This window comes from Sarcophilus harrisii, chromosome 6 (assembly GCF_902635505.1).
Source record: "Sarcophilus harrisii chromosome 6, mSarHar1.11, whole genome shotgun sequence".
Taxonomy (NCBI): Eukaryota; Metazoa; Chordata; class Mammalia; order Dasyuromorphia; family Dasyuridae; genus Sarcophilus; species Sarcophilus harrisii.
The window spans coordinates 145,275,970-145,291,066 of record NC_045431.1 but is presented as its reverse complement, the minus strand read 5'-3'; the positions used below and the strand labels follow the sequence as shown (position 1 = coordinate 145,291,066).

The following is a 15,097-nucleotide window of genomic DNA, read 5'->3' as shown; positions in this document are numbered from 1 at the left end:
TTTTCTCAAAAATCAGTGGTGGTGGTTCAGTATTCATGTCTGTTAAATTGCAATGCTTTTTAACCATCCAACTTAATAACTACAGTGAAACTCCTCTTGGAATTTCCACGGGACTTGAGTAGCATAGTACAAACTACTAAGGGAAAATAAAGGGAAATATCCTAACCATCTGCTAAAGCTGTAGTCACCATGTCTTCCAGGTTCCATGTATACCTTGAGCCTCACAAACTTCTGACTGCCCCAGTTAACCAAGGAGCAAATGGGAGAATAGGAAGAGGAACTATGAGGGAGAGGGCTGGAGCCCAACTGGTACAGCCATCTTTCATTTTTCTATAACTTTGCAGTTTCATTTTTTTTTTTCCCCTTGTTTCTTGACTTCGGAGGATCAGTCCTGGAAATAGATCTCCTATCATTCAGACTAAGTTTCTCTGAAGCTACAGATTATTTTATAGATGGGAAAAACAGAGGCTCCAGCAGATGAACTGACTTGCTAAATGTCACTTCATGACATGGAGTGGTAGAGGCTGCAAAGCCTAGATTTGAACCCAGATTTGCTGACTCTTAACTACCTCCAGTGTAATTTCTTATGCTCCATCTTGTCAATATCTGCCTAAATTGTTATACATATGCCTCTGAGGGAGTCTCCCTTTGCCTCTCATCTCTCTCTGTCTCCAATCTGCTCCTATGGCCATAATGAACATTTTCCTAATGCACAGGCATGATTATGTCATCCATATGCTCAAAAAGCTTGAGTAGCTTCCTATAGCCTGTAAGATTTATGATAATGATGTTCATAGCTAACATTTTATGTAGTTCTTTTAAGTTTACAGGTGGACCCAGATGCCTTCTAAAGTCATTTTCAATTGTTCTGAAATCCATGCTCTAGCTGCTTGGTGAATTTGTTCTGAGAATTTGGAACCAACTAGGGCACATTTATATTGTATGAACTCCAGTTACCTTCTGATAGATTCTAATGAACATGAGGGGGAAGGAGTCTTGAAGGGAGAAAAATAAAAACTAAAGGATAGGAATGTATATAGAAAGAGAGCATTGTTGCTAAGTAATTTCTAAGGTTACCTTGGAGATGAGATTGGGCCTTTATTCTTACTGATTATAGGTATGGGAGTTCTCAGGCCTGGTTCTAGTACCAGTTCATAGCACTATTTCATTCTCTTATGATCTTGAATAATTTTTCAACTGTAGTCTCCTGATACTTGACCATCCTAGAATGATTACCTTGACTTTTCCTTATCTTTTTTGTTTGTTTGTTTTTTTATCTTGTTTTCTGTTTTTCTGGTTATATATGTAATTCATTTTTAAAAATACATTTCCTTATGAAATGTTAGGAGAGAAAAATCAGAACAAAAGTGAAAAACCATGAGAAAAAAAAAAAACAAGAAAAAAGGAAAAAAAGTGCATAGCATAGCATAGCATGTGTCGATTTACATTCAGTTTCCGTAGTTCTCTCTCTGGATACAGATAGAATTTTCCATCCAAAGTTTATTGAATTTGCCTTGTATTACTGAGAAGAATGCTGAAAAGAATCCAATCTTTCATAGTTGATCATTGCATAGTCTTGCTGTCTACAGTGTATTCCTAGTTCTTCTTATTTCACTCAGCACTAGTTCATGTAAATCTTTCCAGGCCTTTCAAAATCAGCTTGTTCATTGTAGGGTATGGGCTATCTCCCTGGAGCGCCTCTGGGTCAGCCAGAGTCAGGATAAATTAAAGTCCTTAGTCTTTAGGGGGAGAAGTGAAAGAGGCAGGCAAGTAGAATCCTGGATTCAGGACTCTGGAGTCACCAACCTCTCTCCTCGTCCTGTTGCCAAGTGCCTCTCTGGCCCCTCTCCCTCTACCCTCCAATCCTTGCCTATCATTATCTTAACACCAAACATTCAGCAAGCACCAATGGCAAGAAGAGCCATTTATCCCTATATATGCTAATAAAGTCATTGTCTCACATTGAATAGGTAAAATTAGCCATAAATGCTTAGTTGTCTGCAAACCTTTTTGCAGGTTTAGCCCTCTACAATTTATCATTTTTTATAGAACAAAAATATTCTATTATCTTCATATACCATAACTTATTCAGCCATTCCCCAATTGATGGGCATCTTTTCATTTTCCAATTCTTTGCCACCATAAAAAGAACTGCTACAAATATTTTTGCACATGTGGATCCTTTCCCCTCCTTTATGATTTCCTTGGTGTACAGATCCACTGCTGGATCAAGGTTATGCTTTGATAATGCTTTGAACATACTTCCAAATTGCTCTCCAGAATGGTTGAATTATTATTTACCAACAATGCATTTAATAAACCAATTTTCCCACATCCCCTTCAACATTTATCATTATCTTTTCCTGTCATTGTAGCAAATCTGAGAGGTGTGAGGTGGTACCTCAGAATTGTTTTTATTTGCATTTCTCTAATCAGTAGTGATTTAGAGCGTTTTTTCATATGACTATAGATGATTTTAATTTCTTCATCTGAAAATTGTATGTTCTTAAACTTTGACCATTTATTAATTGGAGAATGACTTTTATTTTTATAAATTTGACACAGTTCTTTATATATTTTAGAAATGAGGCCTTTATCAGAAACATTGGATTTAAAAAAAATTTTCTCAGCTTTGTACTTCCCTTTTAATCTTGGCCATGTTAGTTTTATTTGTGCAAAAACTTTTTGATGTAATCAAAGTTGTCCATTTTGCATTTCATAATGTTTTCTAATACTTCTTTGTCATAAATTCCTCCCTTTTCCAAAGATCTGATAGGTAAACTCTCTCTTGCTCTCCTAATTTGCTTATGGTATCACCTTTACATCCAAATCATGTACCCATTTTGACCTTATTTTGGTATGGGGTATGAGATGTAAGTCTGCCATATTGGTTTCTTAGAAAGAAGATATTAACAGAGGGCGGGGGTGGGGGGGTTGCAAAGAAAGAGGGGGTGAGGAGGAGGATGCATTTTTTAGAGTAATATGAATAGTCATAGGAGAGATCAACATTGTAGGAAATTCTGTTGGGACCTTAATAGATTAGGATACCAGAAAATTATACAGAATTGAAGTAAGGTAGAAGTTATGAAAATCTAAATGCTATATTTTACCAGATTTATTAGCCTTTTTTCAGATAAGTGAAAGGGATAAGAGATCACAGATAATTGATTGATCTTCAATTGCCAGTAGTTACTAACACTTTCATTTAAAATTTCTTAGTCTTTCTGGAAACTAAGGAAGCTCCCATTTAAGGTGGTCATTTTATTTTTAAAAAATTATCTCAATTTGTTAGTCATCCAGATTTGTTAAAGTATGTCACATGTATGTTGCATATATTTCTTTAATGAAATTACAATCTGTACTTTCTTTGTCTTGGTACAATAGTGCTTCTGGAAGCAATTATGAAAAATGGAAGCACAGCTGCAAATGGCCCACATTGTCGAAAAACAAGTGGTGGTGATCACAACAGGCCCAATAGCACAAAGGACAGTACGTGTGCTGGTGGTGAAAGTGGAAAAGCCTATACCAAAGATCAAGTAGATGGAGTCCTCAGGTATGGAATTTTATAAGATCTTTTTAATATTTTGATTGTGATGACTGCTTAGAAAGTTTAATTTTGGCCTAAAAAGATTCTTCTGTCTCTTTGTAAATAGCAAATACTATGAAAAAGCTGAACTGTTTACTTGTATGCTCTATGATTAATTTTCCTTTTAAAAGCACATTATGGGCATAACATGATAGTATGGGATTATGATTTATGTTTCAAATGAGATAAAATGTGGAAAATATTTTACAACTTTGAAGATCTGCATATAAGTGTTTACTGTTATAATTACTTAAGACTAATAATTTTTTCACCAATGATTTGTTTTAGTTTTTTTATATTTTCCCCCAATTATATGTGAAAACAATGTGAAGAAAGTCCCACAGTTTTCTATATAATAATGTTATCTACAGGTACACAATTGTATGATGAAAATCTCTCAGAACAAGGATTCAAAGACTGTGTGTTATTTAAAAAGCAAGGAGATCTATAGTAGAGTGGAATGGGGGGGCCTGGAGATGGTGGTAGATGGTGTGGGTTGTTCAAGCCTGGTGTTTTTTTCTTCCAAGAGTTGTCTATGCCTGATGGTGACATTTCCTCCCTATCTCATTCTTTCCTCAGTCTCTTGGCATCTGCTTTTACCTCCCTTGGCCTCTGTCAAACATCAGTGATCATTCATTTGGCCACATATCCAAGGGCTTTTTCAGTCCTCATTTTCCTTTACCTTTTTGTATTTTTTGTCATTGCTGACTATACTTTCCTACTGGATAGTCTGTCATGTCCTGCCATCAGGCATTTCTCTTTTGGGATACTTACCTCTGGCAGGCCATTTTCTTTTTCCATTACAGTCTTTTTCTTTTCTTCCCTCCTTGAATCAATTTATACCATTCTCCTCTCTTCTCTCATTCTTTCCTTTGGCACTCTTGATTCATTCCCTGATTTCAGTGGACATAATCTAAGAAAAGGATTCCATTCTTGACTTCTTTTGTGAACATGCCCTCATATTTCCAAAATATTATTTTCCAAAATCTAAAATTTCCACACACACACAAAAAAAAAACCCTGTAGATTTTTCTGTTCTTGTGTCACACCAGCATTTCAAGTGCAACCAAGAAATTGAACTCATTTTTTCCCCTCAACTTGGGCTGCTTTTCAAATCTCACTCTTTTTGTCTGATCACCACTTCATCTGTCATGTTCAGAATATTTACTGATGCTTTCCTTTTTGTCCTGTTTAACGTGCAACTTACTTACTAGGCCTGCCAATAGGCTGACCTCCATTCTTTCCCTGTGCCAGTCTACCCTGTATATATTGCTGCCAAAATCATCTTCCTTACATGTAGATCAACTGTATCTTTCCTCCTGAATAAAATGCAGACTCCCTCACAGTATCCAAGACTTGGCACAATATGTCTTCACCTTGCTTTTCAAGTTTTTTCTCATATTCTTAGCAAATTGGATTGTTTTCGCTCCCTCTTTCAGGCTTCCATGCTTTTGATACTAATATTTCTTATGTTGAGAGTGCCCTCCCCCCATTTGTCCAACCTGTTTGTTTTGCTTTGGAGATCTACTTTACTACAAAGGGAAAATTGAGATACTACGTTCTCCATGAATTTTTGATGATCCATTGCCTATAAACCCCTTGAGGCCAAATATTGTATCTTATTTCTGCTTTAAATCTACTCTCTTTCCACCACTCTCTCTCACTCACTCCTACTCCCTGATTTTACATTGATCAAATTTCCTGGCTCCTCATGGCATTAGGCATTTAATAAGTGTGTACATATTTTTCATAAACAGAACTGATTTCCAAGGTTCACTTTCATTGCATTAATTTAGTCATAAGCTATATGTTGTATAGACTTAAAATAACCAAGCACTTTAGTGATGGGTTTTTGTTTTGTTTTGTTTTTTGTTTCACATGTTCACAAGGGATTTTTCTGAAGAAAGAATTGTTATCCTGTTGGTTAGCTGATTGTTGCATGATTATGCAAGCCAGTTGCTCAGGGAGAAGCAATGCAATAGTTTTCCATTAGTTGCATAAGTTATACACTCTGAACAGTATTGGTATAGGAAGGCTAATTATCTGAAGTGAAGTACTTTTCATCACCTTTGAGTTGAAATACATCTGAAATGAAGCTTAGAAAGAGTTAAGAGTTTTCCTACTTTGTTATTTAAAAACGCATCATATATGAACATGAACATGAACAGTGGCCAATATGAAAATCTTTTAAGTAGAACATAATCATAATTACCATTTGAACATCATTTTCAAAAGTGAAAATGTGTTATTTAGTCAGCTAAAAATTTAGATTTTTAAAAAGACTTTTTAACATTACAAATAAAAATCAACCCATATATTGTTTAGGGGGAAGAGTTTAATCAAAGCTTTCCAGGAATAAGAAAGCATTTCACTACTTATGTTATATATTTCATAAAATTTGAATGTAAATTTAAAAATAGTTTTGAATAAAAATATTATTTTAAGATATTAAATCTTACACTATATCTTTATAAGCTGTAAATAGCTCAAAATTATACAAAGACTTTTGGGGCACCTTGTGTAATTATCATTTTAATTAATTCTTGCTCATCATCTACATGAGAAAACTTTCATTTTTCTTTTTTGTTTTTGTGTTAAGATATAGCACACCCAGTATTTCACTAAATATTTGTAGAGTACAAATATTATTTTCCATATTTTCCACATAAGGACATTGAGATTCTAAAAAGTCTTGTCCATGGTTATAAAATTAATATGTATTTGATATTAGAATCAAACACAAGTCTCATGACTCCAGATTGAGCACAATAATAATTCTGTTATATTAAACATGAAAGTTAGTATATTTGAACAAGCTATTGAGAATATAGCTTGAAACCTGTGCTTTTCAACTGTTTGAAAGTGAAAAAAAGTATATATTGTAGAACTGAGTTAGGCAAGAATTTGAGGATATTAATTGTAAGCACTAATTTTTCCAAACTGACCTCTAATTTATCGTGACATTTTCAGGACAAAGAGGATGTGGTAGAGTACCCTCTAGAAATGAGTAAAATGCCTCCCTTGCCTTTGCTTATTGTGATCTGCTGTGACTACCCCTTTTAATATCAACAGGAAAACATAGATACAGGATTATATAGTTATAAGTAGAAGTAATTTTGAATTTTGGAGGTCACTGAGTCCATCCACAACTCCCTCACTTTATGGGGTTAAATTTGAATGTAGGTCTAGTGCTCTATCTCAAAGTACTAAGCTGTCTCTAAAACATAATATCAGAGATCAATCTGGCAATTAGCAGGTACATAAAAAAGCATTCTTATGTCGTTTCTAATTGCCAGATTGATCTCTGATATTTGATTTATCCAATATCTCTGATATTTGTATTATTAATGTTATATACATCTTCATTGCCATGGATAAGTAAGAGATTCCTGTAGGTGTTTTTGAGAATTAAATTCTTCATATTTTTAACATTTAAAAAAAAAGGACTTTCTAAAAAAGTTTTTTATTTTTGAAAGATCAGAGAAGAGACCTCAGAAGCCCTCTGAAATCTCCCCTGTGACTGATAGCACAAGTGCCCTCTATTTGCTCACTGTCTGAAAAGCTCCATGGAGGAGCAAGTCCATTCATTGCCTTTAAAGGTGACCCACTCCATGGGGGCCCAGCTCTGACCTCAAGGTCCTCTTCCTCTCACTTCTAAATAGACCTCTGAAGTTTCACATACTGCTCTGGCTTTTTCCCTCATGGAGCCATATGGAACAGGTATGCTACCTTTTCCACGGGACAGGCCTGCAGACACCTGAGAACCAGTGGTTATCATCCCCTTCCCTCCACACATACACTTTCTCTTTTCTGCACAAAACATTGCCAGCTTCTTAAATTAATCCTTATATGATAAATTTCCTTCAACCAATTTTCATATGACATATAGTAAAGATCACACAGAGTATAGTTGTTGTTTATCCTTCATTCTCAAAGGGGATCATGACAAAGGACCATGACATTTTTTTTAGGTGATGCCATGACATGCAAGTGAATCGGATTTAAGTGAGGGGAAGGCTGAGTAAAGTCACCTGCCTCACTTTCTCCTCCAGAGCCATCTGGGTCCTGTGACCAGATATAGATCAAGAGACTGGAGATGGTCTTTGGTATAGTGAGAGACCATGGCCTTTTTAAAGCTAAGGTCTTCCACAGGTCTCAGTTTGACTGAGGCTGCACCCATTTAATGACTCAAGATAAGTAGAATCTGAGGCAAAGAATCTCCTCTTTCACCTAGTCCAAAAAATCTAAATGAATGAATGAATCTTAAAATTCTAAGCCTATCTTCAAACTTAATAATGTTGCTAGGATAGGAACAATGACTTTAAAAAAACAGAAGCTTTATTCATGTTTTTCACATTATAACCCTTTTCAGACATGTGACTCCTTCCCAGCTCTCCCACCACACTTCTTTCTCCTTTCATCTTTCCCTGTAACAAAGAAAAACAACTGAGCAAACTAATCTGGAAAGTGACTTTTTCTGCCCCTTTCTATTTCTTTAGTTCCTACCTCAGCCTAGAGGAAGAATATTCATTTCCTCATCTTTTCTTTAGACCCAAGTTTGTCCATCATAACTATTTCGTCATAGTGTTTTTTTTCATTCACATTATAGTATTTGTATTATAATTCTTTTTCTCATTGCTTCATTTTCAGTCATCTCCTACAAATCTTCTTTTGATTTTCTGAATTACTTTTTAAAAAAAATTTCTTATGGCATAATGATAATTTATTATATTAATAATTAATATAATATAATATTTGGATATTCTCCAATTGAAAGCTACTCACTTTTGGACATTATTTTTTTGGGATAGAAAGTAATGTTAGACATATTTAACATGTATTAGACTACCTGTCATTTAGGGGAGAGGATGGGGGAAGGAGGGGATAATTTGAAACAGAAGGCTTTGTAATGGTCAATGTTGAAAAAATTACCCATGCATATGTTTTGTAACTAAAAAGCTTCAATAAAAATAAATAAATAAAAGTAATGTCAGAAATATTTTGTTATATATTGAGATTTTCTACCTATGACTTTTTTAGGATGGGATTTCTTTGTGGAGGAATGTGAATGTTTCACCTTCCATAATTTGTCTCTATAATTCCAAATTATTTTCCAGAATATTTTGAGCAAGTCAAAATATTTGTGCCAGTAGTTGTATGTGTCTCTTTGTAGAAGTCCCTCCATGTTAGTGGGTGAAGGGTAAAACCTTACCATTATTTTAAGTTGCATTTTTCTTACTGTTATTTTTTTTAATGTTACTAGTTATTTTAAAAAATAACATGTTACTGTTGTGTTTTGTTTTTATATCATCATTATAACTAACATTTATATAGGACCAATTATGTCAGGTACTATACTAAGCTCTTAATCCATATATTATTTGATTGTCATAACCTTGGGAGATAGATGATTTTAATTATTTTAAAGTTTGTTGATTTGTTTTTTTTTTTAATAATAGCTTTTTATTTTTTAAAATACATGCAAAAATAGTTTTCAGCATTCACTCTTGCAAAATCTTGTGTTCCACATTTTTCTCCCTCTTTATCTTCTCCCCCTTCCCTAGACTGCAAGCATTTCAATATAGGTTAATAAACCTGTGTGATTATTCTAAACATATTTCCACATTTATCATGGTGCACAAGAAAAATCAGATCAAAAAGAGGGGAAAATGAGAGAGGGGAAAAAAAAACAAGCAAACATCAAAAAAGATGAAAATATTATATTGTAATTCACATCTTCATAGTCTTCTCTCTGCATTCAGATGGCTCTTTTCATAAGTCTATTGGGATTAGTTTGAATCATCCCATTGTTGGAAAGAGCCAAATCCATCACTTAACTGTTTTACAGTTGAGAAAACTGAAGGCAGACAGATTAATTAATATTTCAAGGTACTCAGATCTTGTAGCCTCTGGCCTCAGCAGTCTCCACTGCGCCACCTAGCTGCCAAATATATCACCTACATTTCTCGAAGTATTCCCCAGAATATTCCTTTTTAACAAGCAAACAAACAAAAAAAAAAGGTGTGTGTAATGTGTGTAGGGGACACATTTAGCTAAACTGACTAGAACATCTAAAAATTCAAGCATTATTTGTAGGCTTCTCCACCCATAGTTTCCTCCTCTGCAAAAAAGGAAGGGGAACTCCTTTATATATCTCTTCTTTATGGCCAAACTTGATCATTATAATTTCATAGCATTTAGTTTCACTTCCTGTTCTTTCTGTATTTTTTAAATTGTTGTTTTGTTTTCCGGATTCAACTTATTTCAGTTTGTATCCTTGCATATACTTTTCCTGAGTTTCTCTACAATGAGGGTGTGTAGTTATCCATCACTTTCACTGTTTCTTATAGCATCATAATATTCTATTACATTGTTGGTTACCATAGTCTGTTTAATCATTTCCCAAACAATGGCTTCTCTTTTGTTCTTGCTACCATAAAAAGGACTGATATAAATAGTTGATGTATGTGAAACCTTTCTTATCAGTGACTTCATTGAGATGTACCCAGCATGGAATTTCTGGATTAAAGGATTTGAACATCTTAGTTTACATAATTCCAAATTGCTTTCCAGAATGATTGGACCAATTTGTACCTCCATTATCAATGCATTAACATTTATGGCTTTTTATCATCCCTACAACATTTCCATCTTTTATCATTTTTGCTCATTTTCTGAGTATTTAAAAAACAAAAATAGTAGTGGTTTTGATTCAGAGCATATGATGTTTTAGTAGTTTGCAGCACTTTTAACTGTTCATACCTTTTGACCATTTGTTTATTGGGGAATGGTTTTTGATCTCATACTTTTTGGGTGAATAGCAAATCTTAACAAAGATATTTGATAAAAAGATTATACCACCCTTTGAATAGTTTTCATTTTCCCTAATTATATGGAATGTATTCAGCCTATTTAACTTTAATATAGTCAAATTTGAATGCTTATTCTTTTTTGGGGGGAAGGGAGAATCTAGCAGTTTCTCTTAGCCAGAGTTGTGTGTCACCTGTTTTTAAAATTGTATAACATTTCCTATTTATGCCATGTATTCTTTTGAAATATATATATTTTTTTCTGGTATAGGAGGTCATTGTAAGCTTATTTTCTCCCCAAATGCTTTCAAGTTTCACAGCAGTTCTTTATCAAATTGGGAACACTTCCTCCTAGGAATTTGTTCTTCTATTCTAAATACTAATCAATTTTTGTTTCATATTTTTGTTTATATTGTCTGTCCCACTGGCATAGTTTTCTATTTGAGCTCATCTTAAATTTTAAGTTTTATCATTTTATGTTATAATTTCAGGATATCCTTTCAATCCAATTTTTAACAATTCTCTTGAAATTCTAGAACATTCTGGTTTTCAAATGATTTTTGCCCTCTCTTGTTTGATATAACACTAAATTAGTGACATTATTTAGGTAGTTTTTATCAAATTAGCACAGATCCTCCAGGTGCATTTAATTTCCCTGCAGGAATTATTTATACTTATACTCAGGCTATCACTGTTTCACTTTATCTCCTTCTCAGTCTTGAACCTGTTGTCAACTACTTTCAACATTACACTGCTCTCCACTCTTTTGAACTTATTCCGTTTCCCTCCTCTGTCTCCCAAATCTCCTCCTGCTTGGCTTATCTTTACTATTCAGTCTCTCTTGCAGGATTCTCCTTCACATTGTGCCTTGAAATTATGGTTGAGCCCTCAAGGAGCTGTTCTGAGTCTTTATCTATTTTTGTATTCCATATTGCCTGGTGATCTTATCAATTCATAAAGGTTCAGTTATCATTTTTCTGTAAATGGCTCACAGTTCTATATGTCCATTTCTTGTGTCTTTCCTGAGTGCCAGTCCTTCATCACCAGTTGCCTATTACATTTTAGTAATGGCTATGCCATAGTAGGGGCAGCTAGGAAATGCAGTAGAGTGCCAGGCCTGGAGTCAGGTGGATGCATCTTCCTCTGAGTTCAAATTTGACCTCAGATATTTACTAGCTATATGACCCTGGACAAGTCACTTAACCCTGTTTGCCTCAAGTTTCTTGTCTATAAAGCAGAAAAAAGAAATAGCAAACCACTCTTGTTTCTTTGCCAAGAAAATCCCAAGTGGAGTCACAAAGAGTCACACAACTGAAACAGCTGAACAACAAAAACATGCCATAGTCATTTCAGTTTGCAGCAGACTCTTGTTAGTACTTTTTTTTTTTTAATCTTTTAAGAGCAGCATTGTTTTTCAAGTCCACCTATGTTTGTAACCTAGGAATAATCTTGAACTCTTCATGGGACCTCAACTCACATATTCATTCATTCATTGGCCAAGCTTGGTGATTTTGGCTTCCAAATCTCTTAGACTTGTCTTCTCTCCACTCTCACAGTCACCTCTTTCCAATGCAGTATCCCTAAACTGCTCTCCCTGCCTCAACTATGCATCCCCTTTCCAGTCCTCTGCACACTGAAAAAATAATAGGAAAACAAAGACACCATCTCACCCCTCTGCTTAGTAAGCTCCAGTGGCTCCCTAGGAGTTCTAGGATCAAATACAAACTTCTTTATTAGGTATTTAAAGACTTTCACAGTGTGGCTTCAGTCTTGTACATTTTTTGTTTCTATTTTGTATTTTTGCCTCATTTTCTTCTGGTTTCTGTTACTGTTATATGGAGCCATTAGTGACTTTTATAGATTTTATAGATTTATTTTTTGTCTTGTTACTTAACTGGAGCTATTAGTCATTTAATAGTTTCTTTGTTATTCCTCAGGGATTTTCTAAGTAAAAGTTTTTCTACAACTAGGGATAATTTTCTCTTCTCCTTTTTCTCCTTCTCCCTAGTCATTCCTCAATCTTTGAAATCTGGTTTCTGACTGCCACATCAGTCAGAAACGACATCAGTGAAACTGTTCTCCTCAGAGTATGAATGATTTCCTAACTGTGTGGGGCCACTGTTTTCTTACCTGACCTATCTGTGTCATTTGATGCAATAGCTCCCTCCCTCCCTTCTGCACTCTCATTTATTGTTTACACTCTTTCTTATGGGATCATAGTTTTGAGCAAGCATTTATTGACTATGTGCTAGGAAAGTGGCACCTTAGCATCATGAGTGAACATATTGGAAAGCCTTCATTAATGACATCATGTGCATAGATAGTACTGTTCTGAGCATGGGAATACAGAAGAAAAAGCAGTCTGCTAGTATTGAGGAGCTTACGTTCTAATGTCAGAAATAATATAGCATCATATGGAAAGGTCTAATGGTCTTTAGTATACAGTACCAAAGCTTGTGATCTTACATCTTCTTTAAGGTTCCTTCCACGGATACGGCCATATCTATTTCAGATGTTCACCTACTTGACAGTTCTAAGGACTTGGGGCTGTAGCACCTGACTCTTGATGGCCTTTGGTCAATAACTGGAGATTGATGGTCAGGGTGGTGATTTGACTTATCTTGAACATACTGTTTCAGTTAAATAGATTTCTTGCCCTGTAGGTTGCAGTTGGTGCAGGTACACTAACCTGTTTGCTACAGTGAGGTTGATCAACCTTTTTGATGATGTCTGCACAGAGGCAGTAATTGGAGGGGAAGGGAGGAGTTGTAACTAATAAACAGAGAGCTATCCTTGGGGCCAAAACACTTGGATTCAAATCCCGTTTCTGACATATACTGTCTGTTTGATTTTGGGCTTATCCTTTTAGGGGCTCTCTACAGAAATAAAATTGCCAAAAAAACATTTCTTTGAGCACTGTGCTATTTGATGATGAGGAAACAAACAAAAACACAGGCCCTGCCCTCAAGAAGCTTACATTCTACTAGAAGGTATAGCATATTCACACATAAATATAAGCTAAATACAAAATAATTTTCTGTGGGGGCTCAGTATTTACTAAATACTGAGAAAGAATAGGGAGAGGCCTCTAGCAAGAGGTGGCACTAGAGCTAAGTCATGAATGTCCCAGAGGCAGAGGTTAGGAGAATGAGCATAAGAGACATGGGAAATGTGATGTCATGGAGATGGAGATCAGCAGGTAAATCATTTTGGCTTTAAGATGGGAAAGAATGAGTAAATAAGCTCAGAAAAATAATCTGGAGCTATATTGTTTTTAAAATACCAAAATGAGGAGTTTGTTTTCTGTCCTAGATTTCATTAAAATGTCTTGAGTGGTAGTGTGTGTGACATGGTTAAAGCTGTGCTTTTGGAATATCAATTTGGTGGCTTTGTGGAAAATGGATTAGAGAATAGAGACAGAACCAATTAAAAGGTCATTATAATAATTCAAATAGACTGATGCCAGATCCTAAATAGAGAGGGTAGCTAATACAAGTACTGTTACTGAGATAGAAGCCCTAAAATCAGGCATTTGTTTGATTCTGTGAGATAAGAGGAAGTGGAAGAGGCCAGGATGAGTTCTTGGTTGTTATTTGACCGAATCAAGAATGTTAGAAGGGCCTGTGGTTTTGTTTTTGTTTTTGTGTTAATTTTGAGTTTTTTGGTTTTTAGTTTTTGCTGAAGCGATTGGGGGTTAGTGACTTGCCCAGGGTCACATAGCTAGGAAGTGTTAAGTGATTGAGGACAGATCTGACTTCAGGACTGATGCTTTAACCACTGCACTACCTAGTTGTCCCTGGGCCTGGTTTTTAAGGGGGAAAAAATGAATGTTGCTTTGAGCACGCTGAAGTTGAGAGGTTTTTGACATCTCTCTAGATGGATGTTTGAGAGACTAAATAGGGTCTCTGGGTTGGAGTAAGGGAGGACCTGGCTGCTAATTATAATTGTATGACCCAGGTAACTTATTTAATTTCATTGTGCTTTAGCTTCTTCTTCCAGCTTTCAGCCTATAATTCCCTTATCTCTTGAATCACTGAAAGTTGATAAGCACCTGAAGAAAGAGTGTAGAGGAAGAAGAGGAGAAGGCTAAAGATGGAGTTCTAAGATACACCCATAGTAAAAGGGTGGGATGTGGAAGAGGATCTACAGAACAATGAATGATTTGAGAGCATTGGTCAAATAGATGGGAAGAAAATTATGACAAAACATTGTCACAAAAACTCCTAAGAGGAGAGGATCCAGAAGGAAGGGTGGGATACAGTATCAGATAATGAAAACTTGAGAAAATTCCTGTGGATTCGGCAATGAAGAGGACTTTGATGATCTCTGAGAGAACAGTTTCAGTCATAGTGATGGGGCAGTAGAGTCAAGTGAAGGTTATTTAAATAATCTCGTTTTCAGATTTGGAATGAATGGAACTCTCAGCAAATTTTTCCTAAAAGGGATATGTTTAAATAAAACTTTACCTGATGCTAAATAACCCTCTTTTGAAGCTTTTAATTGTTTACTGAAGGAGTTCCAAGCCATCATAATGAATTCTTATAAATTAATACAGAAAGAAAATATTCAAGTCACAAATTTTCAAGGGCAAAGGTAACAAGTTTGGATCAATGGAGGAATATCTTCTGGAATGAAAACAATCTACTAATCCTCATAACTTTTGGTGGAGCCCTTTGCTGCACTGCTCTTTATTATCTATATT

At 35.2% G+C, this 15,097-nt stretch overlaps 1 protein-coding gene across 3 annotated transcripts in view; it reads left to right on the top strand.

Moving 5' to 3' along the window:
• Positions 1-15,097, top strand: part of DNAJB14 (DnaJ heat shock protein family (Hsp40) member B14) — a 78,314-nt gene that overhangs the window by 34,540 nt on the left and 28,677 nt on the right. For 2 of the 3 annotated variants that reach the window (XM_003772940.4, XM_012552030.3), the window contains exon 2: positions 3,385-3,553. The exons of the other annotated variant lie outside the window; for it this stretch is intronic. In XM_003772940.4, the coding sequence (XP_003772988.2) occupies positions 3,385-3,553 (169 nt within the window). The remainder of the gene's footprint in view (positions 1-3,384; positions 3,554-15,097) is intronic. 3 annotated transcript variants of the gene reach the window in all.